Raw genomic sequence first — 26,696 nt, 5'->3', positions numbered from 1 at the left:
AACATGCACAGAAATAGGTAGCTGTGCGTTTAGTTCCACAACACTAGAGTAGTCATCGTAGACATTCGCCGCAAATCTAGGAGCTACAGAGTACATCGATCAGAAGCCGCTAGCTTGCTTACGGACTCGAGAAAGAAAATACAATAAGAAATCGCCTGAATGTTTATAAAACAATTAATGAAAATGTTTTATTATTAATTTATAAATTATATTCAATTAACGACTGTTCGCGGCGGTAAAATACAGAGGATTTGTGGTATCTTTACCTTACCCGTGAAATAGCAACGTACGTAAAATTAAAGGTCACCACAAGCCAGTGCACAATGCACGACTACACAAATATATGTATCCAGCGATGCACTGCCCAGTGCCCACATACCGAGCTTGTAGATTAATTATTTTGACTACAAGTATATTAAGAAATTTGGCGGTAATTACGGCATTCGATTTCTTTGTTTTCCTTGTGTGGTATGTCGTTGATGCCGCAATTCAATGTTTGGCTTATCGATCGTCACACTCCCAAATATGTTTTCTTTTTTGTCAAACTACCGTATAATTCTACTTTACGCTGCAGAGCTTGGAGTCCTATATATAAAAGCTGTTTTGTGTCAACTTTATTCATTTTATTACCTTTATCTACCGTTTAAGTCGTTGCGGCCAGCAATTTAGTATCAATAAAAACAAAAAACTCGTAATTTGTTCTATTTAACAATTAGTCTTGGCAAGCGCCTCCGATCCTGCAAAGAGTTCAATAGAGTAAGCAATAAGGGCATATCGTGAATATCTATATCGCTATATATTTCGTGTAATATGCATTTAATACAGAATTCTGCAAACCCTTTAATACGGATTTTTTCATATATAGCCGCTTTGACGCGCGTTACCCGAAGGTCGTTTTTCGAAGTTTTGTAAGGAGCATACAATTGCCCATGCATATCACTAATCATAGCTTGTAAGTAGGTTCCGTCCGGCCTTGTTTGTATCAAGCATGATTATAAACTGCATCGCAGAAATGTTACACAGTCAGCGGGGATAAAGGGAATCGCAACTGATCATGGTAAGGTCTTTAATACTCGTAAATTATGCAACATATTGGAAACCGAACGACCAAAAGTTGGTTCCAAAAGTTATCATTCAACAGAACTGTAAACCAGCACAGGATATCGATAGCTAAATACCGATCAGAAAGCTCTATCTGCCTGATCAAGGTCATTGGGCGATAAAACCTTTTTAATTTGGGCGGTTACTGGATTCTCGGATGGTGATGGTAAAAACATTACCAGTGTCATAAACCGCATTCGCGTACAGTTGCACATATATGTGGTCCCACTTAATGCAACTGCACGCGGCTACCCAACCGGAAGCCGCACACATACATAACCAACCGGCACACACACGGCGCGCGAACAGGGGACGGCATACCGCGCTGCTGGTGCCGGCGCCATTAAATCGCGAGTGCATCACGGTTGGGAAGAAATCCGGCGTATTATTTGGTCGCGCGTTTGACATCTTAGTAACGATTCCCAATAGCCGATTAAAGCAGTTCCGACGATATTGGATAATAATGCCCAACAAGCGGTGCGGCCATACGATACCCACGGGATATTCGTCGGACAGATTAAAATCCTCTGTAACGTTTACTCCCTATTCTCCGGCTCTACCCACTCCTGAACAAAAGAGCAACAAGGCAAATTGCTTTTGCATACATTGATGAGTGGCGCAGGCGATCACGCCGGAATTAACCTTGCGGCGTTTAAATCCATTTAGCTGCGCTTTGACTGTCATCCGGCGGACGTTGTCGTGGACGTCGGTGGACGTTTGTGATGCATTCTGCGCAGTATTTGATCATGCACTGGCAACTATTCCCTGTTATTTGGGAATCTGTTGAATCCGTTTAGCATATAAATGTATATTTATCTCGACATCGTTATCCCGTACATATAAAATCTTCATTCTACCGAATTTCCGCATCGACAGTAACAAATTAGACGGTGTACGACATGCGCCCATCATTATCCGGCGTTTCCGGTTTGTGTACCTTAAGCTTGTTTGTATTGTGCATGTTTGGACGGCTGACTGCGATATGGGGAAAAGTTAAAAGCGAGAAGGAATTTGTGGAGGCGAAGCAGTATTTGATCCGTTCTATTACAGCATTAGACAGGTTGGCGTGGTTTCTGGAACATCATTACGAGCAGGGAAACTTGGATCTTTTTATTGGAACACGTATTGCCGAAGGTTGGTTTACTGTTCTACAACTTAGGGTTGTTTATGTTAGCATAGGTTAGCTATAGTTTAGGTTAGCTTATTATATACGTACTACAAATTTCCAAGGGTTTATAAGTAGCGATGAATTTGACAATTATAACTTTATAACAATGTGAGCAAATTATACTTTACATGTCATAAATACGTTTATAATAAATTTAATATCGTTACGTATCCTTTCTCTGTATGTTTGCTAATTTCGAATATTGTACATATAAGGTCAACTCGCCAGTCTGTTGAAGCGTATTGATGAAGATAAGAAAAGCGTGGATATTCCCTTATCGGAAGACTTGCATCATCGACTGCGCATCCTTCGAGAGCGGCTGGATTTCATTACGAACAGAGGCACCGAGATTGTGGAGAAGAATGAGCCAGATTACTTTCAGCGTAAGTCAATTCGAGCCCCGGCATCGGATTCAATTTTCCGCATTACAGTACGTGTACATTGACGATCAATCATACGAACACCACGGCATAAACGCCAATAAAAATGCGGCATGAATAGATCAGTCAATAATACAATACTATCTGTGTGGACGCTAAATGTACGTTACGTCCGTTGAATTCGGCAGGAATCGGCGGCGTACTTCGCAAGGGGCTTTGGGAAATCGACTATGCGGCGTTAAAAACGCTTAATAAAAGCCTAATTATTCATGTCCAAGAGACGGAGAAACTCAAAGAATCCCAGTCGGATGACTGCATAAATCAGATTTTGGGTAGCACACAGTAAGTCGTAAGGTATATGTGAAACTGCATTTAACTTTATGTATATTTATTATACATTACCATATTATACGAGTACGATTAATTTACGTTCTGCACACACACACACACACGAAAGGGCCAGAAATATTGTGTTATCACACCGGAAATCAGAATAAATTTATATACAACTATGACGGGAATCGTTCATACTTAAAAAATACACGTACAGCCGTTTACGATAGATTGCTAAATGAAGTTATGGTTACTCATTAGAAATGGCGGTTGCACGATTCCTTCAAATTGCTGGAATATCATGACGATGCCGGGGTTATATGGCTACTCACTGACACATCAAATGTTTCTGCTGGAAATATCGGCAAAGGTAAATATGCATTTTTTCAAAGTGATCATAGTTTTTGGCCTACAAATTTGTATTAACTGAAAGTACAGCTCTGATCCTAGCAAATTGACCATATAATTAAACTTTATTGCAGTGCAGGCATACTAGCCTGAGGATTAATTGTTTTCTTTACCAATAAACCCTGCAAACTTTTACAAATAACCCTTTTAGTTGAGGCAAATGACTTTACAAACAATCTGACATGATTGCACTCAAGAGAGCCTTACAATTACTCCCGTCAATCTGTGCCGGCACAATTTATGCTGGTCGATCGTGGATGCATTTCAGTAGAAACGAGAAAAGTGCCATTGGAAATCTAACCCGTCGCATTGAATGATGAATGATGTGCTCTAATATCGAATAATATATAAACAGTTAAACAGTACAATTAAGGATACATCAAGGTGACTTATCGCCCGCGCATAAATCCCGTCTTAAAATTTGTTTCGTAATTGCCCGTCTTAATGTTACCCGGCCGCGGCTTCCCGTTTAGCCGCTGCAGGCGTTAACGATTCCGGCGCATAGCTAGCAGAGCGTTATTTCCGGTCGTAAAGCCCGGGAACAGTGTACAGTGTGCACAATAAGCGAGTAGATAATCAATACCGTCTCGTCCGCCCGTGTTTTTATGCGGAAGAAAGCAAATAATTATAAGAAGGTATTGATTATGGAGCTTGTTAAGAGTGTCTACGAGATACATAACAAAGTAGCTTAATTAAATTGAATGCACTGCAGTGCTCCAGGCAAGTGTGGTCGTGTCCCTCGCAGTAACATCAGTGCTAATTAACTCATCATACTAGAGCACAACATACATATCGTTATATGTCGATAAAAAATTTCAGCATCAATGGTTTGATATAATATAAAAGATGCGATATATTGTTTACTGCGGTTTTGTTTGATTTTTTGAAAGCTTATGGACGCTGAAAAGTTAAAGATTTCTCGAACGAATTGTTAGCTATAACAAGAATGTAATCCCCATTGCGCAGCATAAACATGCGATCATGTTCCCATCACAGGCTGGTTGTGGGAACGAGCTTCGCCGCCGGGCTGCCGCATCTGGCGAAACTCTAACCGATATTGCGAACCGCATCTGTGCCAATGTTTACGGACAAGCAAAAGAAATCGCAGCAAACGGTTATCCTCTCTCAAAACACGACATTTTCATCGAACAAAGTAAGTGAAATTTGGAATAAAATCCCTTCCTATCCAGTTTTGTGCACGTGTTTTGTATTACCAGAAATGTTAGCAGTAATATAAACAGCGCTACTTTGTACACTAACCATACCGATACGAAAGAGCTTTTTGTTATTTTGATATTTCTATGATATGAAATGCTGTTCACATTTCAGTCGTTTATCTTATTCGATCTTGCTTTTACTCAATTCGGTCGATCTTTTTTAGTGGTATCGCTTTGCTTAATACGGTGTCGACAACTTTCCGCAGTGATGTACGACGATATTTAATTTATTCTTCTTTTCAACTGTGCGAGAAAGCGCTGCAGTACTTCGAAGGCAGTGCGATTTGAATTTTCACTTCTGTAAGCAAATCATGCCTCATTGCAGAACTAATACTAAATATTACATATTTGTTGAATTATTGCTGATGAATAATGAAACTTATTGTTTCTGTCACGCTAGAACAAAGTATAGATAAGCGTGCACGTGACCTTTATTTGGCTTGTCCTTATTTTAAGCGATCTCAGGAGACTTTGACGCCTAGTAGCAGAATGGTTAATTCTGCAATTTGCAGTTGCACTGTGCGGCATCCTCGGCTATGGAAACTTCTTCAAAAGCGCCTGGCTAGATCACATTTTAAAATGGCAACAAGCCGAAGGATGTTATGGAATGGGTGAACCGGTAAAAAAGTCAATTAGTTCCAGCAGCGCCGACGCACTGCCGCCGAGCAGCAAATGGACGCAACATGGACTGCGCTTGAAACGTCAGGAAAAGCGGATGCAAGGCACGCATACATACGTACTGGCATTAGGCATACACTACTTAGGTCCCTGTGCTAAAAGCTTCCAAGCAGGATCAATATGTGAAGTGTGTGTGTTTCATGCTTGTCAGTTTCGGTTTGTCAATTTATTTGTATATCAGGTTACAAAAGTGTTTCGTGCCAAAAGCAATTTGCGTCACATTGTGCGGCTAGCACATTGGTGAATGAACCTATGGTCGATTTTTGATTTTTCTTTCTCTTCCAGATAACTGTTCGGCACATCGCACGGCTGTGGCCGCGGCCGCGCTTGGCGCCTACATCAAGTTTCTGGTGTTATTCGCATCCGGAAGCATATAATCGACGGGAAATTTTGCACACGTGTGATGGAGTTGAGGTTTCAAATCGTGTGTCATGCAGAACAAGAAGTGTTATAACGAGGTTTATTTTTGTTCTTCCTCATCGCTTTTATTCGTACGATTTTATTGACTTAATTGTTATAATTAAGTGTTCGCGCACATCATCGATATAAATAAAGTAAAGTGTGACCGATTTTAAAGAGATGTTCATGTGATTAAGTTTAAACCATATAATATGACGAAAACCTAAAAATCTCCAATTTTTATAAAACTTCTTTTTTACCGGGTCAAATCCCTTAACTGGAAGTGCGAAGTGTATGAAGTAGATTTATTGTATGAAGTATGTCGTCGTTTGATTATACTGTGTTTGACTGCGGCTCGTTCAGCGCTGACCGGGGTCCGAAAGTTCGAAGCAAAATAACATCAAAAGGCATTTTTGTTCCACTTTATTCAAATTCAGAGTCGTTGCAGACCCATTTGCCACCGTGACCTTGCCCAAGCATGCCATTAATGAACACCCGCTTCTAGCAGAAAATTTGCGGCACCAATGTAGCAATAAATTACAAATTTCTTGTGACCCTTAAGAACGCCATGCCCAGGTAGTTATGGAAGTCGGTTACTAGGCTCTATGGAACAACGTATTGGTTGGTACTGCAAGTTATAGGAATCATTTAACAACCAAATCGGGACGAAATTTTTATCGCGGTGCATCTGCTCGACAACTGCTGCGTGGAATGGTGTACATTCGCATACGTGTTGTCAGTCTGAAAAGTATAAACACCAATTTTAAAATTATAAAATGGATTTTATTATAAAAAATTATAAAAAAATATGCATGAACGGAGATAGAATTTTATCTATAAAGTGCTAATTCTTGAAATTTAACAGCTGAAAATAAAAATGTTAAGTGCCAGTTACTGTATTTTAACATGATGGTCAGTTGCTACATGTACAGGAACTGCACTGCATCTGTAAGTAACTGGTTACCGTAGAGCAGAACTCCCGAACCGATTTTTGAGCATAAAGTGAATATTATATCGTTTTTAAATTAATTTTTGCTCGCACGTATAATGGGATTCATAAATCTTACCTAATACTACTGGGTTGATTTTTGGAAACAGAAAAACACTGTGTTGACCGTGACCAAGATGCCGACATGAGCGTCGGCGCTACATCATCCGGCGTTAAGTTGTCATATGCACATTCAAATTGCCCGATAATATCATCCCCACTGGTATCATCGGCATCCACAATTTTAGCTCCTAAAATCAACAGGTGCAATACGTTTTCCACACTCAGTAAATAACGTTTACGGTTTGCAGTAGGCCTGAATTATAATGTGTATGCATTGCAATCGATAGAAGAAATCTGCGCTACTGGAATGTAACTATGTGTGAATTGTTCCATTTTCGCGTTGGACGAGACATACGACCGCCGGTGGAAATGTGGAAATAAAGCCAGCGAATATTTCAGTGCATGCACATAATTCAGCGCGAAGGAAATGCACCATTAGGCGAATTTACGAAATCGTTTTTATTTTTGATTTTGACCGACGCTTACTTAAATTAATTCCACCTAACCCGCCGCCACAGACATCTCGAATAACGACTTTCCCTATATTGGCTGAATTCCTGTTGGTACCATCGAAGATGGTTTTCCATTTGGAAATGGGCACCGGTCCCGGCCATGGTGATCTGGGCTGACTACTGTTAAATTACACAATCTAAATTAATTTGAGTATGGCACATCGCACATAGTCACGAAACGAGTACATAATATTGTGAACGGCTGCTTAATCCTTAGATAAGTTAGTAATAATAAAGCGTGACGAATTACGTATATCCATAAAAAAACCGTCCAGTTAGCAAACACTATGTGTGCTATTTAACTTACTAGTACTAGTAGCAAATTTAACAGCAAAGTTTTGATGATAACTGATACATGCGAATAATTTTAATGTTTTGGTCTATAATTGACTAAACGCAATGACCACGATACTGAAAACCTAAATTTAATGATAATGATTTCTGTTATTATGACTTACATGTCCATATAAACCGAAACCCGCGGATCACATGCGTTCAGTGTATCGCAATTTTGTCCGTTAGCCAAGAGTCCGCTGGGATTGTCCAGATTCTGCACTTCTACCTCGATGCGAAAATAATCAGGAAATTGACTGCCGTCACTGGAGTCGCTGTTAAACTGATCGTTGTTTCGGGAATTGCGGCCGGGTGAGTAATAATCATCCGGCTGTGGTCGTCGGCGGTCGGACGAGGTGTACACATATCGCGATTGGCTATCCGATGCGGTACCGCGGTTGCCGAAATAATATGATGGCACCTCTTGTGAAAACACCTATATACAAGGAGTATTTTATGGAATGGAAGATGAACAACTAAATTGTGCTCTTGCAATTGTACATAACTTGTATGTAATGTACAGAACATCATGTAAAAAAATCAACATTTAAAAAAATTTCCTGTTCTAAAACATGTACTGTACATAATAGGAGTGTATTGTAATACTTTCATGGTTAAAACTACTTCTACCGCTGTGATGTGTTTAACGTAAATAATATGCGTAAATAAAGCAAATCAGACTTATTTAAATTTTCTGAACGAGACTTTACGAACCAAGATATTTACCGTAGCAGTGAAGATAGTAATAAATATGCAATAGGAGAAAAACATTCTGTAGAGAAGTGCTGCAGTGGACTTATTAATAAAACAACCCTGAGATATACACATTAACACACATATGAAAAACTACTTAATACAGATCTTGATGCACACTCTCTAGCCGATCGATACGATGTTTCACTTATGGATAAAGTAATATTCGCCTGATAATGTATGCATTCTTCTTGAGGCATTGGCGTATGTATCTGTAGGTGCACGTGGAAACGCTTTTCTAATGCGGCGAAATAATGCGCTTATGTGCAGAGAACTGACAAGCCTTGTTGTCAGGAATCCGCTTTGATCCATATTTATGCTCGCATTTTTTAACAAGAGAAGGTAAGTCTTCACTACCAGTCATACGGTCAAAGTGGCGGTAGTTGCCGCGAAGTCTTTGAACAAGTGTTTAAAGTGTATGTTCCGTGTTCCATTTTTCGGAACTTTATTGACCAAGCCAGCAGTTTTTTTCAAATCAGCAGACGTAGCAATTATATTTGAATACGTCGTTATGATGCGTTTTTTAAAACGCCTTCTGCATTAACACCAGAGTGTGATAAGAAGGGCGTGGTTGATTTTTACATTCTGCGTTGTTTAGTATTTGTTTTCATATTTTCCACGTTTTGATAATGAGTCACTAAATCAGCTGCACTTTAAACTGGGATTATATTATGTTAAAACTTCCCCAACCAGAACAAAGGCTAACTAGATTTGCCTTTACGGTTGCACACATCAATCAAGTTTAGCGCGTATTCTGAGAATATTTGTAGTTTAGACAAGGGTCCAAGCAACTGTCGTCACTTGTTGCTCGCTGCTGTACATCTACTTGTACTTACTGCATGGGTGCATTCTGCGCAATTCTGATATAAATTCCTGCTAGATCAAACTTTCGCTTTTTGCATTTTAACTACGTACAATATGGAATAACTTCTCAGACGAGTACACAAGTGCTTTAGTGTACGTCCGGCCAAAAAATGTGGACAGCAGGAAATCTGAACCGCTTACGGTTAATATACAAACAAGACACCTGGCTAGAGATAACAATGAGCAAACGAAAACGTTAACTGGTATTTAAAAAATTAATTAAGCCTACTTTGGCCAGGTACCATAGGTTATAATAATGAAATATTCAACTTCCAGCAACATTTCACAATTGTCAGGACATACAGTTTTCTACATATAACGATGCGTGTAAATTAAAGCTGTCGTTTTCTTGGGCGATGTACACCGCGTACGCTCGTTATGTAATTTATCCAAGTAATAATAATTATAATATTCTTCATGGATGAAAGCGCGCGCACAAGGACGCTTCGGCGTAAACCATGTCGATTTATGGCATCATGCTCTTTAGCAAATTTTCTATGACTCCAAAGAACCGGAATTTTAGTGGAATGAAAACTGTCGATTAATAACCAGATTCGAGGCCTGCGGTAGCGTTCATTACAAGTAGGATCCATACAGTGCAGTGCATGTGTACGGTTTGTAAACAAATAACAGCAGCGGTCCTGCGCAAAATAAAAGCAAGGATGAAAGTATGATTTGGTATACAGAATGATAAATTGAGTTCAAACAAACAACTACGCGGTTACATGTTATATATCTTCACATACAGTAATCCGTTTGCTGTGCAGCATCGCATCCAGTGATATTAATTTTGTCGTTTCTACATTGACGATGGCTCGCAATATTCTCTCCTACCATCTCGCGGTAAGATGATAAAGTTTTGCTTTATCATAAAGCGTGTATCTCATTTTAATACCGCATACTGATGTGTATATTTATCTTACTTACTCTAATACCGCTTTTACCCCTTATACAGATACAGATATGCGTTGCCCGAATCCTAACAGCTCGATCGAGCATCAATTTGAACCAAAACAAAAATTAGTATAACTGAGTTTGCAGTTAGTAACGTACGAAAATATAGTATTTCAGAAGCTTTACCACGTAGCTAGTATTCTCGTGGATGCTTCAATTTGTATTATGTGAAAGGCTATTGCCAATAAATAACATATCCTTAATTAATCGTTGACCGGTTTACATCTCAAGTGCTGTTATCTGAACAGGTTGCGGTGACCTTTGTGCTACTTTTGGGGTTAGCTTCAGCCTGGTTTGGCAGCTACGGTTACGGCAGTTATTACCCGTCATATTACGGATCGGGATACGGTGGTTACGGGTCAACATACGGTGGATACTATCCGTATGGCGGATACTCATATGGATACCCTAGTTACACCAGTTACAGTTACTACCCCAGTTACGGCTACGGGAATTACGGATATGGCGGCATAGGCGGATACGGTAGTTATGGATATGGTGGACTCTTTGGAAACAGTTATACGCTTTATGGACGGCGTTAAACGAAAATTAATGCTGCACTGTGTGTTCTGCATAAGCACAGCGCAATAAAAGATTTGGAAGATGATAACGAACTGCTCATGTAATTACATTGTAGAAATTTTCCAGTTTAATAGCGTGCCTACTGTCAAGTAAAATCATTGATACTGAAAGTGAGTTCACTCACTGTTTCGGATGTTTTGTGTTGAGTATTTTATCTGCGATTATTTGGTCTTGTTCCATAGGTGTATCGTACGAATTCGCAATTCCTAACAAAAATTTTCCAAAACGGTTCGCGAAAAAACAGTCGCCTATTAAACTGCTTCGTTGTATGCGTACCAAGAAGAGTGAAGCACTTCCACACATGTGAAACGTATATCGAGACTCGTTGCACTGACGCTACAAAATCAGTGTTTAAACCCATGTTGGTCGAACATATGACAAAAGCACGAACCGATTTAATACAGACGCAACTGCTCTCGAACAGCGCAAGCAGCCAGAAACAAGGTAACTCAATTTTCTATTCGTTAAAACACCACTGCATAAAACAGAAATAAAATAAACCCAATGAACCAGAGCACAAGTGCACGGATGGATACAACCTACCAACAACAAATCAGCAGGATAAACAACATATAAAAAAGCGGCGTTATAGCGCATAACTCAGACCGTAGTCTTGTTTGGCCAGTTCCAGTAACATAGGATCATCGAAAAATTTATTGATACTAACATCCTCACTCAGGCCCTTGCGTCGACGGGTCTTTAGCATGAATTCCCGTGCCAAATGCGGCGCCGGTTGTGGTTCGAGGGGCTTGATGATGATACTCTTGTCCATGGGATCACCCGGAACAATCTGCCAGTGGTGAAATACACTTTGACAGAACGCTTGGCCCTGGGTGTGGGTTCTCAGATCCGTTTCAAAGCCAAAGGAATCAATAGCCGGGATAAATGCCTTGATTGTATACAACGGGGAACCCGGCAGTGGAGCATCGGATGTCACGTGACCTCTACAAATTGCAGACTTAACCCAACGTAGAAGCTGATTGAGAATACAATATATGTGGACGAGCGAGTTTAATAAAAACTTTCCAAATCTCACAATCCCATCACATGATATAAGAGAATGAGGAAAAAAGCAAAAAAACTTCCCATGCGGGGAATCGAACCCCGGCCGCCGCGGTGAGAGCGCGGAATCACAGTCAGTGTGCAGTGACACATCTAACCACTAGACCACATGGGACATCTCATTACGCGCCAAAACAGACACTGCGCTAGGGGATAAAGAAAGACGATAACGTATTCGACCGTTGATTGCGCAATTTGTGCTGGAGAATGCTGCCACAGTCCTCAACTACAGTACTTCACTGACAAAGAACCAAAATGTAACAGTACCGTGGTCAAGATCACTACTCCAAAAATTAAAGGCCATTTAAATTAGTTTTCTGAATTGAATTGTAATTTTCTCCATTCAGAATAACTCTGCCATTTCATACTACCAGCTAAACCAGAATCTTCCATTCATGAACACTGCATTTGACCGCTATCGTTTAGATGGAATGGATTTCATATAGAACTTTATCACAATTTTTTCGGTAATGGTAAGTACTTCAACTAACTGTTCTGTTATAAAGCTAACTGGTTAAGCTCTATGGATACATTTTAACATTCTCAACACATTAACAGCTCACCGTCTTCGTCCTAAAACGGTATATAAAGGAGATACACAGTCGGCGGGAGCGATGGCTTCAACATATAGATATGGTTCCATTAAGCGCGGCGTTGCCATAAGGAATGCCGAGTAGGCCACCCGCCGCGCGGTAGGAATAATCTGCCCACCACCGCGCGCAATCGGTTCCTGGGCCACCACTGCGTCCAGAATTTTGAATTTGACATTCCGAATCGGCTCTTCGCACAGCGGCCCTTCTCGAGCAGCCCACTGGAAGCCCTGTTTTACACTTTCTCGGATTTCACTGAGCATGGTCTTGTCCACTTCGGAAGGTAAAGTGTCATCCACTAAAATATTCGGCCCATTATTTTCGGGACCGAAAGCCCAAATACTGCGTGCAGCCAGAAGATCCCAGTTGTATTTGGTCTGGAAAAATTCCCCCAGTCGTTTCCTAGAAAATTTACGCATTATATGCCATTTACCCCAGCGTGCAACCATACATGAAAACCATATCCATAACGCTTTCAACGGACAAACGATTGAATAACAGATAAAATTAAACAACAACTGTAAAAACCGAAAAAATCGCTGTACCATTGTACAAAACTTACAAGACGAAAAAACATAGACACTATTTAATACTTCTTCCTTTTACGCCTAGTGTGCACAAACATAAACGTTACACTCACGCCGGCCAACCAATGGACACCACTTGTGTCTCGATATCATCCGCTAGTCCTTTGTCCAGTGGCTCGGCAACCATAGTGATTTTATTACGCTTATTGGGAGTTTCCGCAAAACACTTCAACGACGACGTCTCCACAACAGTTTCACAAAATGTCACGACGGGGTCTGCAACTTTAATATCTGTAAAAAAAAATCCCATTCAACAGTCACATCGCCAGAAATATATGGAAACGCCTCACCAATTTCGGAATACATTTTTCTGAGATCGTGCATGACGCAGTCCAGATACAGCTCGCCGGTGCCCAGGACGACATGTTCGCCGCTTTCCTCTACTTTCGTGCTGAGAAGCGGATAGCTCTTATTCACTTTCCGCAAACCATCCAACATCTTCGGAAGTTCCGAAGGATTTACCGGTTCACATGCAATCTTTATAATGGACGCTGCGTTGAATCTCAACGGACGGAAAATAAAACACTAAAACCAAGCTAGAAGAGGTAGGTAACGATAATATGGTCATTAACTATGCGCTGTACCGAACGCCTAACCGCAATTTCGAATAATCAACTAAAAAGCAACGTCGAACCACACCTGAGTCAGGACACTGTTTGCCGGTACAGAATCCAAACCACACAAATTTTGAATTCGGCTGATCAACGTTATTTATTATTGTAGTCACGACTTTTTAATGTTCCTGGATGGTTAAACAATTCCAGCCACAACGGTAATCATGTACACGTAAAAAGAGCTAATCTGAACTATAAACAGTAGTATAATTACACTACCGTCAGGAAAAACGTTCAATCGTCGTAAATACCTCTTCGTCATCGTCCTGAAATGGGTCGGTAATGGTGGAAGTTTTTACAATGGGCTCATCAATACCTTCAATCAGAACCCAGCAACCTGGCGTGGCCTTCTCCACTTGGATTTTATACCTGTTCAGCACAGAGCGGTCAACTTTCAACGGTCATGACCACACGGCCCCGTTTACCTCGATTCATGGATCCACAGTTTCCCCGCAGTTAGCACACGTGAATCCTCTTCATCATGAGAGGAATAATGTTCTCCTAAGATTTTAATCTGCTGATTTTCCATCAGTGTACCACTGAAAACGCGGCCCAGGATGTGAAAACTCGAAGCGTCCTGGGTGGAATAATTCTTCACGGTGTGTACCATTAACGGCCCGCCAGGATCGCAGCGCACCATGGACTTCACGACATAAGAATCTAAAGGGCCGGAATATGTCTGTCCGATTTTATTCCGAGCATTTTGTAGCGGCGACTGAATGTGCTTGATACACATGTCCACAAAACCTTCAAAACCGGAGAAAATGCGTTACTTATTGTTAGTAATGAACAACACAAGTACTAGAACAAAAACTACATAAACATTACAATTTGAAAACAACGCATAAAATATACAAATTACGTAAACAACAATTCCAATAACAGAAACACAAGATCAGTAAAATACTAGCATACTGGGTACACAATTTCTTGCAAGCGTCATTATACGATCTGCTAAGTTTATATTAAAATAAATCGTCGACGAATTACCTGAAAATTCACCAATGAATTTTTGGAAAACAATTCGCAGCAGAGGCCGGATATTGGTTTTCTGTTCTTCCTTCGTTAAACTTATTCCCAAATGATCCATCAACCCATCCAGCGCCACATCCACATCCCCAACCACTTGCGCAATGATCTTATACACAGGTTCCAAGACAAATTCGATAAAACTCCGCGACTGCCCCGTTTGCAACGGCTTTTTTTGGAAGCGGCGCGTCTTCGCATTGAAATAGACATCACCCCACAAACGCTTCCCAAATTCCTCATGATCAAAACCCTCGCCGAACAAATCCAGGTAAATCTTGGAAAATGATTTCAACGTGAAGCACAGACTGTACTGTGGACTGGCAAAACACACGTTCCCGTACACAGGTGATAGTAGCTGCTGATCAGGATCTTCAGAGTACGTCTGAATGAGGGAATTCACTTCGTCTATGATGTGGCGAATTTTGAAATATGCATCTGTTGGGGGGAGTTTTAGTTCGAGAATTAAGCGATCAATTTTGTTGATGCACAAAACAATCGGCAATCGTTCTTGTAAGGCCAGTTTTACAATGCGCTCCGTGTTCAGTAAAACTCCTTCGTGGGCATCAACAACCAGCAATACCCCGTCGCAAATACGGAATGCGGCGCAGACTTCGTCGGCGAAGTTGACATGTCCCGGTGTGTCCATGATATTCATCACCCAGGACTTTCCACGGCTGTCATTCAACACTAGCGTCACTGGCTTGCTCTTAATGGTCACCCCGCGTTCGATCTCGGTTATCAGTGTGTCCGTATACCGAATCTGAAAGCGTAAAGGAAAACGGATACTTAAAGGATACGTTTAATATTTACAATATCAAATTCTTAATACATATCCACTTTTCCGTACATAAAATATAAATCAAAAAAAATTGCGACGTTGTCAGAGCTCAGGTCGCTAAATCATCAATAGCACCAATAAATGGTCGGTATCAGCTCAAAGTGAAGATAGACATCACAGCTCTGACCAACGTTTATCTCCGAGTTCTACTGCACTCTCCATCACATGTGCCGTTGTTCTACGACTATAATTTATGGCCGCAATCGCCGCAACTGGCGTTCGTAAGAAGAGTGTAAGACTATTACACAACTCAAAACCTAGAGACGGTTACAGAACTTTCGCTACTACTGTTCTCGATAGATTCTGCAATATTTACTTAAAAATCAATATTCTGAACAACAGGCTAGAACTAGGATGCACAAACAACACGTTGTCAGTATAAAAATACTCACATCGCGCTCGTCTTTCTTGATCAGGGTGGGGTGTGTTTGTTCAATTAAACAATCGAGGAGATTAGTCTTCCCGTGATGCAGGTGGCCCGCAATGGCAATATTGCGGATCAATTCCGGGTTCTCCATGAGATCCAGCATAAAGTCGAGTTTGTAGGTGGTTTCGGGGATTTCCTTCTCCAACATGGAGAACTTCTTATGCTTGACGGGCTCAATAATAGGAACAGTGAGGGGTTGAGCATCCTCTTCGTGGACAATGGTCTACAGTTGCAAGAAAGAACAACTTAACGTAAAGCGCACTGAATTAGAAAAAAAGATCAAAAACACAAATTAAATAAATTATTGTTGCAATATTCTAGCTAATACGATTTTAAAAATCCCAAATAAAACATGTTTCGCTATGCCAAATCAAACAGCTGACCCATACGAAAAATACAGTCAAAAGCCGCAGCTGCTGATAAGCGATAATTCTCCAACGGACGCCAAACCATAAAATGCGTAACATTTTGCAGCGTACCTCAACGTCAGGTCCATAAATTTCTTCCGCAGAAGGATAATATTTTTTATCTTCGTGAAGGACGATCTGATTTCGCGGTATCGCTTCATCATCATCGATATCCATGGCCTACGGAGCATATTTATCAGAAATGTTGAACGTAAAAACACCCAGGAGATACGGTACAAAGTGCACACGCACCCTGGCAAGCTCGCTACCACGAATTCCATTCTCAGCGGGCTCCTCGTCGAAATCGTCCTCCGGAACTTCTTCCCTTTCTGGTTCTTCATCGTCATCTGCCAATTCCGGGCCAATGTAATTCCCAAATTCATCATATAGATCCAGATCCATGATTAACACGGCAGCAAAGTACTGAAAACCGAAAAATTTAATATAAGTAAGTACTTTACTGAAAATCCAAAATTGCAAACAATCTTTTTAGAATTTAGACCGCGATATGTCTGCGTCATGTTTATCAGGTAGTTGCCTGTGTGGGCGAGAGCCATGTCAACCTAGATGTGCGATGTTGGCACTTTATAGCGTGTTGGCGAATTTCCGTAACAATTTCCGTAATCTACAATTTTTTTTTGTTTACAAATTACTTCGTCTTCACTCCTCAGAAAATTTGTTTTCCAAGATGGCTTGAAATTAATAAGTATTTAATGGCTACTTATTCGATATCTTTGTCGTATTGCATTGCGTCTTCGTGTAATACTATCAGTGGATTTGGTATTTGGATTTATTATTCGTCTGATGGTGTGATTATCACTGACTAGCATACATTAGGACTATGCAGCGCTCGACGAGAAACAGTACGTATTTTGATTTAAAATATGTTTTTACTACTGTATGCGCATTAATGTCTCTCTGTTTCAACAGATTACTCTAGCGTTCCTAGTTCTGAGGCTAGCTCGCAGAATGGAGTGAGGAGTAGAAGTATGTTGGAAGACGAAAATGAACGAATGACGGAGAAACTCAGCGGTCATATTAGCGCTTTAAAATCGGTATGTTAATGTGCATTATTTTTAGTGGATTTATCATTTATGACATGGAAAAACAAGTCAATTCATTTCGGAAATAATTGGGCTTCCGTAGACCATATTTCCCTTGGAATAATGGGTATCTTATCAATTCTCCGTACTGTGTTACGTGTTTTCGCTCCAAGTGATCTTGCAGATGTAGCGTTGACACGTTGGAAGTGATGACTTGAGTTAGTGCAGGGAACTTTCTTTTGCAGGTGGCCATCGATATTGGCAGCGAAATACGGAGCCAGAATAGAATGCTGAACGAAATGGTGCGGTTTTCCCTCTTTACAGTTCCGATCAGCGTTTAATTTCCTTTTCTGTTTTTCGTAGTGACCATAGATAATCAGTTTTGCCAAGAGTTAAACTACAATTACAGAATAGAAACTCAAAATAGCAAAATAAAATGATTAAAAAATATCATATTCAAATAAAACTTGCTTCCGTAGAAACCTTATTCTACGATTCCTGTTTGGTAGTGTTTGTTGCGTTATATGTATACAAGAAACAGCCTCGGCTTCGCCTCCGCGTTTCTTGCGGTCAACGGCTACTTTATTTAGTTATAATGAATATTTATTAGAATAACACATTTCGTAGAAACATAATCGGTACATCGTATTAGCGCAAAAAAACGGATTTTATATAAAAACACGAAATTTTTTTATATAATTTTTTTTATCAGTTCATGATTCTCTCAAATCACTATAAATTCTCACAACTCAGTTCATGATTCTGTGGACCTCAACCTGATGAATCTGGGCAGTGGGAGCTCGGTCACTCGTTCATTTGGCGGGATCTGTGCACTGGACAGTAGTGCCAGTTTGGTCCCCCGTTCACCTAACCGTCTCGGCACAGTAGACAGTACCGGCAGTTCGGTCACTCCTTCACCTGGCTAGATCTGTGCCCTGGACAGTAGCGGTAGCTCAGTCACCTGCTAGCTCGTTTGCATAACGGGCTATATGCGCTGGACAATACCGGTTGCTCGGTCACCCGCTCACCTAACGGGTCCCGCACACTGGACAGTACCGGTTGCTTGGTCATTCGTTTGCCTAATGGGCCCGTACACTGGATAGTACTGGTCACCCGCTCACCTAGCAGTCCCGTACCCTGGACAGTACCGGTAGCTTGGTCAACCGCTCGCCTAACGGGGCCGGAAGCTTGGTCACTAGCTCGCCTACCGGGCTCTGTGCACTATACAGTACCGGCAGCCTGGTCACCCGTTCACCTAGCAGTCCCGTACACTGGGCAGTAACGGCAGCTTGCTCACTCGTTCGCCTAACGGTCCCCGTACACTGCACAGTACCGGTAGCTCGGTCACCCGTTTACCGAACGGGCCACGTACACTGCACAGTACCGGTAGCTCGGTCACCCGCTCGCCTAACGGGGCCCGTAAACTGCACAGTACCGGTAGCTCGGTCACCCGTTTACCGAACGGGCCCCGTACCCTGCACAGTGCCGGTAGCTCGGTCACCCGTTTACCGAACGGGCCACGTACACTGCACAGTACCGGTAGCTCGGTCACCCGCTCGCCTAACGGTCCCCGTACACTGCACAGTACCGGTAGCTCGGTCACCCGTTTACCGAACGGGCCCCGTACCCTGCACAGTGCCGGTAGCTCGGTCACCCGCTCACCAAACGGTCCCGTGTACTGGACAGTTACGGCAGCTTGCTCACTCGCTCGCCTAACGGGCTGTTCACCCGCTATGGGTAGCTCGTTTGCTTAACGTGCTTTTTACGCTTGACAGTACCGGCTGCTCGGCCATTTGGTCGGCGGGCACTCAATGACGACGTTACATATGTAGTCGTTCTTGTCGTAATAACGGTCTGCTAATTAAATTCATTTAAAAATGAAAGTTATTTCTACTATTTAATCTAAATAGTAGAAATAACTGTGTTTTAGTTGGTTTACGCATTTATTGGTTTAGCTATATTATTTTAGTTGGTTTACGTGGCAACATTGCCTGGTGAAAAATACCACGATGATAAATATTATTTCAATAATTAAGTTGCACTTGGTGAAGGTATTCCAAACTCTTCCGCTTTGGCGTTCGAAGTGGTTGAGGTTTTGAAAGAAATGAATACTGTCTGGCCGGGTTTTCGACTACTGGCTTTCAGAATATAATAATGGTTTTGGTCAGTCTTTTCTGGTTTGCCGGCTCTGGTGTATCCCATTCGTGGCAATATAGATCTGAATTAGGATAGTTTGAATTGCATTATTTTCTGAACTGCGGCTTTTTCCAGAGAGCGGTAATCTGCTGAACTATCGCTATATTATATTAAAAATTTTTCTGCTTTAAATCTGTTTTGTGTTTACTGGGTGATGTTTAAGAATAACGTATGACATCTGTTTGCAGGACTCCGATTTCGAATCGGCCGGTGGATTTTTAGGCGGAGCAATGAGCAGATTGAAAAAGATTCAGCGAGCAGGATACGGTTCAATCGTATGGAAACTCTTGGCGTTTATCTTTCTGTTTTGCCTCCTCGTATATGTACTGTTTAAATTCCGGAAATAGCTGATAAATGATAGCCTGAAGTTCTGAACGTCTTGAAAAACCTCTGTCTTTCATAGCATTCGTATATATTAGCGTTGGATTGATAGTGTATTATGACGGGCCGGCGTGTATATTTGAAGTTTTAAACCGCGGATCATTCTTTTTGTGTGACAGATTAAGAAAAATATGTGGTTTGGAATTCAGGTGAATGCCTCACGAGAATTTTGGTACTTCTTGAATGCGTCATAGATTTGCCCGAAATGGTTTTGTTGGGCACAGGGCGGCAGAAGGGATGTTGAGCCGGCAAAGCATTCTTTTGGCATTAAAAATTTCCAATCCGGACGTAAGGTGTTAAATTTCGTGCGTAAGGTGTTAAATTCACTCATCAATCACGGCCGTAGTTACACATACTATCGAAATAATAAACAGCTTCCGAATCCTACAAGAACGAAGAAATTATTACTGAGTATCTACAGTGCAAGCTGGAAAGTTAATTAATTAACAGGCAAAAACGTTAGCAGTCGAACACTCTGAAGGCAGTGCAGTATGAATCAGCACGTCATTTGTAAGGGTCGGCAAATCAAGACGAGTTTGTTTACGATATGAACTGTAAAAATACTACCTCGCTAGTGACGCTACTAAACAGTACATTAAAGTAAAAATCTTAAATTACAAAAATATCTTTCAGGTTTGAATGTAATGTATGTGTGTTACCGATAACCTGTTTAATCTTGGATTACACTGCAAGCCCGATTCTTGTACATTTGACTGTAGGTGTATGGCTGCAGTACTCGCGTGATATTGTGACGTTAGCCACTTAGCAAGCACTGCAGTAATCACCGGCTTAATTATGCCCTTTAAATGCTTGCCAAGAAAATATTTTCAATTTTTGCGCATATAGAAAAAGACACCGAAAACACATCCTACGTCGCTGTGCCAATTATACCTTGAAAGTGACGTTTTGTCTGGACGCCGGTGTTTTTGTGCACCGGTGTACTTTTCCATTGTGGAAATAGTTAAGGTCCTGCTACCGGAGAACTAATCAAACAATACACGTGGTTATCATCGTCTTTGGTAGACTGTTTTTCAGGTCAAATGCATGCAATTACAGTAATTACGACAGTTTCTTAATTACTGGACGCTCCTATGAACCCATTAGGTCACAATGACTCGGGGCAGCGCGCCAGCGTGGAATATACGGCCGTATCTGCTTTGAATTTCACTAATCCCACTGGGGGGGATTTGCATACGTACATGAGTATCAACTTCGATTGCAGGATGCAGGAGCGCCGATTCCCCCATATAAACCCAGCTGAAAATGCATTCACTTGAAACTTCGGGCTGTGTATCTCTTGACCTTCTCCCCATACCCGCACTAGGGTAGTATTTACGTCCACTATTTTTCACTTTTTGCCGGTAATTTAACCGTACTCTAATCGTTGTCACTGTCCCGCGTTTCTAAGTGCACACATTGCCGATTACACAAGATGGCTGCATTCTCACCAGTCAGCGCCCTCATCGCTCTGTCCATTCTATGCTCGATGGTCAACGCCCAGCAGTTCCAGTTCAGCCGGCTGTGGCATCCGGGCAAACGGGCCTTCGACTACTCCAACCCATACTTCACCTCCTGGTCACCTTTCTCCGGATTGGCCGGCGGAATGCGCCTGCTGAGTGTCCGCCAACCCGATGCGGCCATTCGCAACGCCGATGCCGATTATGTCATGGAGGACAATGGAAACTTCCTGTATCCGGAAGTGGCCACGTTCTCCACGGAGCCGGTTCAGACCATCACGCAGCCGGTGGAGGCACCGGTAAAAGTAAGTCACTGCGCTGTAACCAGTCGTCAATAAATTGCAGTACCCTATAGTTCTGTAAATTAAACGTGCGGTTTGCAATATCGATGGTCGTTTTGATCCGCAGCGGTTTTTCTTTACGAGACCTTGGGTGATCACTGCAGCTCAACCCGGCACACCGCTTCTAGCGTCCGGATCGGCCATACAGACCCGAATGTCGTTGGTTCCATCAAGCGCCGCCAAGAACAAGGACGCCAAAGTGTAAATCCCCGGGTTTATTCCGGCATCTTTTATTACGCAAGCTGATACGGATAGTTTTAATATTCTCGCGTATAACGTAATTCATGAGATTTGATTCCAGCAAATAAATTTATCACTGCATTACTTTACTTAACATAAATTTGCTTGCTCATATAATACTTAATATAATTATTGTATATGCCACCAGACAGGATATGGTAATAAGTAATAACTATTATTAATACAGCCAGCTCTGCATTATTATTCTCTTAATTACTTTACTTAAACCTTTTCACTTCAAACCCGTAGAAGTAATGATTTTCCAAAACATATCATCACCAGAAGAATATATTGAACCGAGTGAGTAGTTTGGTATGCAGTGATAAATTACAGCGCAATCTTCGTTTTCTGTGGCTCAACCGTAAGAATTATAATAACTACGCATGCATCTTGGACCAGGTTCTTTTAAGACTTATTATTTTAAGTTATGGTAAGCATGCGCGTTATGCATTTCACGCATACATAATGCCGTTGATTTTCCTTTTCCACTCTCGAGATAGTGAAGCTATCGCTCATGAATATTACCAAATTTGGCACATGTATGTTAAGATTGTTAGCTAAAGATTTTGTTGACAATTAATGGTAATAAAAAATGCAAAATTTATGTTCCTGTAACAGCTAAGAAATCACGTGCAAAACTAAACCTTGCTGGAAAGTTTTGCAAGATAAGCACAATTTGCAGAACATCTTCTTGCAGATACTGCTCCAAACGTTTTACGACGCAGCCATTTCTTTCACATATTCTCTGCCATGCGCCAGTGACCGGAACTCATATTACGCCATATTTTGAATCATAAAATCATAATACGCATAAACTGATTGCTGTTTGCTTCCGATGTATGCCATCACTGTACGCTTTTGTGACCTTTCCGCTGTTTCAGCTATATTAATACAGTGGCGTGGAATTATTACTAGACTAGAAGTACAGTATATTTGCGTCCAGAATTGCTTCGAAACTAGATTAATAAGTGGAAATGTAATGTAATGTTTTTTTTTTAAATTTCGATATTCTGTCACTGGTCAAAGGTTTCGAACTGGTATCCGAAACCCAGCTAAACTACATAATGCCAAATGCCAGTGCAACGATATTTTCGACATTCTAGCTAGCTCTTGAAACTTCTTTCCACTTGATCAAAAATTGTTTATTCCGCTATCTTCATTATCATTTCACAGTACAGAAAAATAGTTCCTTATTTCATGACAATTTTTCTGCTGAGCAGCATGTAATACCACATCATTTAATAATACTCCTCCACTGTAAATAAGTAAATAACTTACAAAGCCACCCCACCCCATACGGATGGTTTGCAAAATAAAAGAAAACCACCAATAAGACAGATCAAACTCAACGACCTGGCCGTGCAAGTTAAACTTTAAACGCATCACAAAAATAAGCGACTATTTGTACAAATCGCTGTAACTGGGCGGTGGAGCAGGATGCGGCCCGGTGGGTACTCCGGCAGCCGACCACTGCTTTCCGCCGGCGGGTAACGTTATAAAGGTCACGCCGCCTGTTCCAGGACCGGTGTATGTGGGATAAACGGCTGTTGGCTGTACATCAGCCCGAGGATAAAAACTCGGATGGGCGTCACCCACTATAAGGCGAAAAAAAGCATTATTGAGCAGCTGTTTTTCTTACTGCTGAAAATCCTTCATATATATACAGAGTACAGTACTCTCGTGAATGTGCATCCATCAGCATTTCACTGTACTGTAAGTGCGCTTAATTTTCGATGAGCAAGGTACAACGGCTGAACGATAGGTACATAAAAAACTTCGCTCACACAAAACACACTCTGAAGTAAAAATACTCGTACCGTTTCAAGCACGCAGAACGGTAAATGTAAAATTAATCTGCCGTAGTTCGTTCGTTTGCCACGGTAACAATTGGGTACAGACTACAGCAATAATCTCACGTCTTACGAAGATGATAAAGGTACAATTTAACATCACACCGGACTGTACACTTGGTTGTTCCCATTGGTCAACATTAGCGTATGATGTCCACTGTCCAGTGCGCACTTATGGTTAGCTATAAAAGTCGTGCAAGTATCTTACTGAAATTACTGACGTGACTACCCTCAGATTAAAATCAATATTTAACATTTTTTCCTTGGTAATACTATGGTAATTGCATAATAATGTCTCCATTATCAGCCTGACATTGTCTCCAAAACCTTACAAGGCTCGAAACTGATAAAAAAAAACTGACTTCAGTCTTTCGAAGCAGTTAACAACAGAAAAACACGAATAGCTCGGGTATCTATTTCTTATTTATTTTATTTCTTATTTATTACAGATTTTTTGTAATACTGACCATGATAAGCCACAACATCCGGAGGGCGGTCAACGACAATGGTGGATCGTGCTCGGTTAATCAGCATCCGCCGGCGGCAATAATATCCACTGGCAATGCACATCAGTAAAACCAACACAATGACTAGCCTAAAAACGTGGACAAACCCATTACAAACTTTATGATTTTCAATGCCACAAATGTGTGGCTGTAATCAGTGTACAACAAACACGTAATAATGAATGCCCACTTGAAAGTTAACACAACAAATGCGGAATATAACTTGAACGCCTAGATTTATCGCCGTCAGGTACATAAAATCGTAAACATACAAGCTTCTTGCAACTTTCCAGTAATTCAGTTAGCCAGCTTACGCAGTAACGTTTTCATAAAAACATTTGCACTTCTGCAATTCCAACTCTCCGACATCGATGTATTATCACCCGAAAGTCATCAAACGTTTTATTCGAAATTCAAAAAACAACAACAGCACGCAACACCCAGCCACAGTATTAACAATAATAATTATTAATATCTGTCAACATACCAAAAGTACCACAGCCGAAAGAAATGATCGGAAGAACGGCAACATGCTTGACCACAACAATAATCCCAGTCTCGGCACCTGTAAAGTTCACATAAAGTTTGCATAATTTTAAAGTGTGAAAAATCAATGAAACATTCACATCAACGGATCAACGAAAGAAAACATTCTGTCTGGCAAAGAACTGGGTTCACCGTTCAAGCGAGCGGCATTTTCCCTGTCAGTTTTCCCCGATACATTAAAAATTTACGGAAGATACAAATTAGCTAATTTCGTATTAACCCGCGAATATGCGTGCGGCGTGCGGCGTGCACACATTAATCAAAACTAAAATCATCCAATGCCAGATAAAAAGAGTTCCCGAATAATTTTTCTAATAGAGTCACTTACTCAAATTTATCCGTAGCTTTCTGACCAGTCATAGTATAATAAGAATATTCGCAGGTAAGATCCGCCAAAGCCTGGAAATAAATGGAGCTCAGTAAATAAAACAGGGGTTCAACCATGGTGTCATTCTGTGTGACTCTGCCTCAGATTCTGCACGGCTGCATGCAACCGCAAAAACTTTCGGAGGAATTTAATTACTTATCTACAGCATCGTTTTGCGCTTTTTGTGAATCGTTCGTATTTCTATCGATTGGAAATCAAAGATATAGTGCCGATATGCACAAATGCAAATCCAAACAATTTCCACAATTACCGGCGCTGACAATATCATTTCAGAGTGAAAAACACTTCCAAAGCATACCAAACTATAATCTCATCGGTGAACATTTTTGCATAAATCACTTCGGACTTTCAGGGGTGTTACGTTATCAGCAAACGAATTCACACATAACGAAAACCGATCCAGATCTACGAGCACACTTACATTCGGTAGTGTCGCAAAAGCAACCACAAACACCGCCTTTAAACGGGTGAGAGCAAACAGGCATTTTGATCCTTCCAGCGCGTCCATTTTCCCGGTTCTCCAGCGGGTGTAGATTGAAGATCAGCGATAATCGAAAGAGATAAGTCACTATTCATATAAAAAAATCGCTTCCTTTCCTGTACGGTTGATCACGAAACTAATAATAAGGACTTAGTTATTAGCAATTGGTCGCTATCCAAAATAAATTCTTCGCATCAGCAAATCGAACTGCAGTGCGCTTGTTGTCAACTTGTCCGCGGTTTACATTACTCCGACTGCGCTGCTTTGGCTCAAACCCGTCGTTACCGGTGTATGTCAGTCAGCAATGCAGCATGCAATTAACAAACACGCTGTGATGTCATTTGTCCACAGAATTCGCGATCGGAAACGATGGAAAGGCTCAAAAACACCTGCACAATAGTCGGCGATCAGGCCTCGCAGGCTCGCAACAGTAATGCACTGCAGTCTTTTGCCGGTGCACAGTCATTGTTGCTGCGATCGTAAATCCAGAACAAACCGCAGGCCAATTACGTCACAAGTCTCACAAGTCACAACTGATGCGTACAGTAGTCGAAATTTAAGTTTAATTATTTTATTACAGTACTTTAATGAAATAATACGGACATTTCATACTTCATAGTTCATAACTTCATACGAACTTTTGAACTTCGTACTGGCTGTCCCATACTCCCATACTTCGTATACGAAGTATGGGAGTATGGGAGTATGGGACAGCTGCCATGCAGTACGAGATTGCGTTCATATTGACCTTTGCACATGAAAGCGTTTGTGAGACCTAAGTCACCTAACAGATGTAACAACAATAAAGAACGTATTGTATATAGATAATTATTTTACCTTCCTGCATATTATTTGTATACTTAACAAGATTTTACGGAATATGAAACCACATTTCGCAAACGCGCCCGTGGTATAAAGTCTTTGGTTTCACTTTTACATTTAAAATTTGCTGCGCCTTCTGTTATTTAGAAATTTATTAG

The 26,696-nt window shown here is 41.1% G+C and overlaps 7 protein-coding genes across 9 annotated transcripts; 4 read left to right on the top strand and 3 right to left on the bottom strand.

The window, feature by feature from the left end:
* The first annotated feature begins 1,366 nt into the window (after positions 1-1,366).
* Positions 1,367-5,854, top strand: LOC129580986 (UPF0764 protein C16orf89-like). Its single transcript, XM_055471786.1, has 7 exons — positions 1,367-2,235; positions 2,485-2,652; positions 2,838-2,991; positions 3,244-3,352; positions 4,387-4,543; positions 5,120-5,329; positions 5,571-5,854. The coding sequence occupies exons 1-7, from the start codon at positions 2,001-2,003 to the stop codon at positions 5,660-5,662; spliced, it is 1,125 nt and encodes a 374-aa protein (XP_055327761.1). The 5' UTR covers positions 1,367-2,000; the 3' UTR covers positions 5,663-5,854.
* Positions 5,855-6,099: 245 nt separating this feature from the next.
* Positions 6,100-8,608, bottom strand: LOC129580985 (uncharacterized). Its single transcript, XM_055471785.1, has 5 exons — positions 8,307-8,608; positions 7,706-8,016; positions 7,222-7,367; positions 6,752-6,923; positions 6,100-6,425 (listed from the first exon to the last, which is right to left on the bottom strand). The coding sequence occupies exons 1-5, from the start codon at positions 8,406-8,408 to the stop codon at positions 6,359-6,361; spliced, it is 798 nt and encodes a 265-aa protein (XP_055327760.1). The 5' UTR covers positions 8,409-8,608; the 3' UTR covers positions 6,100-6,358.
* A 1,218-nt stretch (positions 8,609-9,826) lies between these two features.
* On the top strand, positions 9,827-11,004 carry LOC129581304 (keratin-associated protein 19-2-like). Its single transcript, XM_055472293.1, has 2 exons — positions 9,827-10,040; positions 10,400-11,004. The coding sequence occupies exons 1-2, from the start codon at positions 10,008-10,010 to the stop codon at positions 10,691-10,693; spliced, it is 327 nt and encodes a 108-aa protein (XP_055328268.1). The 5' UTR covers positions 9,827-10,007; the 3' UTR covers positions 10,694-11,004.
* A 106-nt stretch (positions 11,005-11,110) lies between these two features.
* LOC129581047 (116 kDa U5 small nuclear ribonucleoprotein component-like) lies at positions 11,111-16,793 on the bottom strand. The gene is made up of 10 exons (XM_055471895.1): positions 16,540-16,793; positions 16,360-16,467; positions 15,846-16,103; positions 14,577-15,375; positions 14,012-14,333; positions 13,838-13,955; positions 13,263-13,497; positions 13,026-13,203; positions 12,359-12,787; positions 11,111-11,677 (listed from the first exon to the last, which is right to left on the bottom strand). The coding sequence occupies exons 1-10, from the start codon at positions 16,687-16,689 to the stop codon at positions 11,320-11,322; spliced, it is 2,955 nt and encodes a 984-aa protein (XP_055327870.1). The 5' UTR covers positions 16,690-16,793; the 3' UTR covers positions 11,111-11,319.
* Positions 16,794-16,879: 86 nt separating this feature from the next.
* LOC129581048 (BET1 homolog) lies at positions 16,880-20,187 on the top strand. The gene is made up of 4 exons (XM_055471896.1): positions 16,880-17,150; positions 17,218-17,342; positions 17,576-17,632; positions 19,715-20,187. The coding sequence occupies exons 1-4, from the start codon at positions 17,129-17,131 to the stop codon at positions 19,871-19,873; spliced, it is 363 nt and encodes a 120-aa protein (XP_055327871.1). The 5' UTR covers positions 16,880-17,128; the 3' UTR covers positions 19,874-20,187.
* Positions 20,188-21,200: 1,013 nt separating this feature from the next.
* On the top strand, positions 21,201-23,098 carry LOC129580996 (uncharacterized). Of its 3 annotated transcripts, none has more exons than XR_008689415.1 (3): positions 21,201-21,669; positions 21,810-21,906; positions 22,643-23,098. XR_008689415.1 is itself a non-coding variant. In XM_055471801.1 (3 exons), the coding sequence occupies exons 1-3, from the start codon at positions 21,340-21,342 to the stop codon at positions 22,740-22,742; spliced, it is 564 nt and encodes a 187-aa protein (XP_055327776.1). In that variant the 5' UTR covers positions 21,201-21,339; the 3' UTR covers positions 22,743-23,098. The 3 variants fall into 3 exon arrangements, 2 of the variants coding, with proteins under 2 accessions (XP_055327776.1, XP_055327777.1); XM_055471801.1 differs by having other exon boundaries at positions 21,773-21,906; XM_055471802.1 differs by lacking the exon at positions 22,643-23,098 and having other exon boundaries at positions 21,810-22,586.
* LOC129580998 (vesicular, overexpressed in cancer, prosurvival protein 1-like) lies at positions 23,077-26,183 on the bottom strand. The gene is made up of 5 exons (XM_055471803.1): positions 25,657-26,183; positions 25,176-25,246; positions 24,789-24,866; positions 24,263-24,390; positions 23,077-23,540 (listed from the first exon to the last, which is right to left on the bottom strand). Exons 1-5 carry the CDS (start codon positions 25,741-25,743, stop codon positions 23,344-23,346), a joined length of 561 nt encoding a protein of 186 aa, XP_055327778.1. The 5' UTR covers positions 25,744-26,183; the 3' UTR covers positions 23,077-23,343.
* Between the last annotated feature and the right edge of the window lie 513 nt (positions 26,184-26,696).

The sequence above is a fragment of the Paramacrobiotus metropolitanus genome, unplaced genomic scaffold, assembly GCF_019649055.1.
Source record: "Paramacrobiotus metropolitanus isolate TYO unplaced genomic scaffold, Prichtersi_v1.0 Parri_scaffold0000005, whole genome shotgun sequence".
In the NCBI taxonomy this organism is placed as follows: domain Eukaryota; kingdom Metazoa; phylum Tardigrada; class Eutardigrada; order Parachela; family Macrobiotidae; genus Paramacrobiotus; species Paramacrobiotus metropolitanus.
The sequence above is the reverse complement of the archived record's forward strand: the minus strand, read 5'-3'. Positions and strand labels throughout refer to the sequence as shown.

Bases quoted from the DNA above. Each gene is read 5' to 3' on its own strand.
- LOC129581304 (XM_055472293.1), top strand. From the start codon at position 10,008: ATGGCTCGCAATATTCTCTCCTACCATCTCGCG. The intron at 10,041-10,399 runs GTAAGATGATAA...TTATCTGAACAG, and splicing joins TTCTCTCCTACCATCTCGCG to GTTGCGGTGACCTTTGTGCT.
- LOC129580996 (XM_055471801.1), top strand. From the start codon at position 21,340: ATGGCTGCATTCTCACCAGTCAGCGCCCTCATCGCTCTGTCCATTCTA. The intron at 21,670-21,772 runs GTAAGTCACTGC...TTTGATCCGCAG, and splicing joins CGGTGGAGGCACCGGTAAAA to CGGTTTTTCTTTACGAGACC. The intron at 21,907-22,642 runs GTAAATCCCCGG...ATCTTCTTGCAG, and splicing joins AAGAACAAGGACGCCAAAGT to ATACTGCTCCAAACGTTTTA.
- LOC129580985 (XM_055471785.1), bottom strand. From the start codon at position 8,408: ATGTGTATATCTCAGGGTTGTTTTATTAATAAGTCCACTGCAGCACTT. The intron at 7,368-7,705 runs GTAAGTCATAAT...GTAATTTAACAG, and splicing joins GTTTCGGTTTATATGGACAT to TAGTCAGCCCAGATCACCAT. The intron at 6,426-6,751 runs GTAAGATTTATG...TATACTTTTCAG, and splicing joins AATCAACCCAGTAGTATTAG to ACTGACAACACGTATGCGAA.
- LOC129580998 (XM_055471803.1), bottom strand. From the start codon at position 25,743: ATGGACGCGCTGGAAGGATCAAAATGCCTGTTTGCTCTCACCCGTTTA. The intron at 25,247-25,656 runs GTAAGTGTGCTC...ATTTATTTCCAG, and splicing joins CTTTTGCGACACTACCGAAT to GCTTTGGCGGATCTTACCTG. The intron at 24,867-25,175 runs GTAAGTGACTCT...TGAACTTTACAG, and splicing joins AAAGCTACGGATAAATTTGA to GTGCCGAGACTGGGATTATT.
- LOC129580986 (XM_055471786.1), top strand. From the start codon at position 2,001: ATGCGCCCATCATTATCCGGCGTTTCCGGTTTGTGTACCTTAAGCTTG. The intron at 2,653-2,837 runs GTAAGTCAATTC...TGAATTCGGCAG, and splicing joins TGAGCCAGATTACTTTCAGC to GAATCGGCGGCGTACTTCGC. The intron at 4,544-5,119 runs GTAAGTGAAATT...TGCAATTTGCAG, and splicing joins CGACATTTTCATCGAACAAA to TTGCACTGTGCGGCATCCTC.
- LOC129581048 (XM_055471896.1), top strand. From the start codon at position 17,129: ATGCAGCGCTCGACGAGAAACA. The intron at 17,151-17,217 runs GTACGTATTTTG...CTGTTTCAACAG, and splicing joins GCAGCGCTCGACGAGAAACA to ATTACTCTAGCGTTCCTAGT. The intron at 17,633-19,714 runs GTGCGGTTTTCC...ATCTGTTTGCAG, and splicing joins ATAGAATGCTGAACGAAATG to GACTCCGATTTCGAATCGGC.
- LOC129581047 (XM_055471895.1), bottom strand. From the start codon at position 16,689: ATGGATCTGGATCTATATGATGAATTTGGGAATTACATTGGCCCGGAA. The intron at 13,956-14,011 runs GTAAACGGGGCC...TGTGCTGAACAG, and splicing joins CTGTGGATCCATGAATCGAG to GTATAAAATCCAAGTGGAGA. The intron at 11,678-12,358 runs GTGAGCTGTTAA...TGCAATTTGTAG, and splicing joins ACCGTTTTAGGACGAAGACG to AGGTCACGTGACATCCGATG.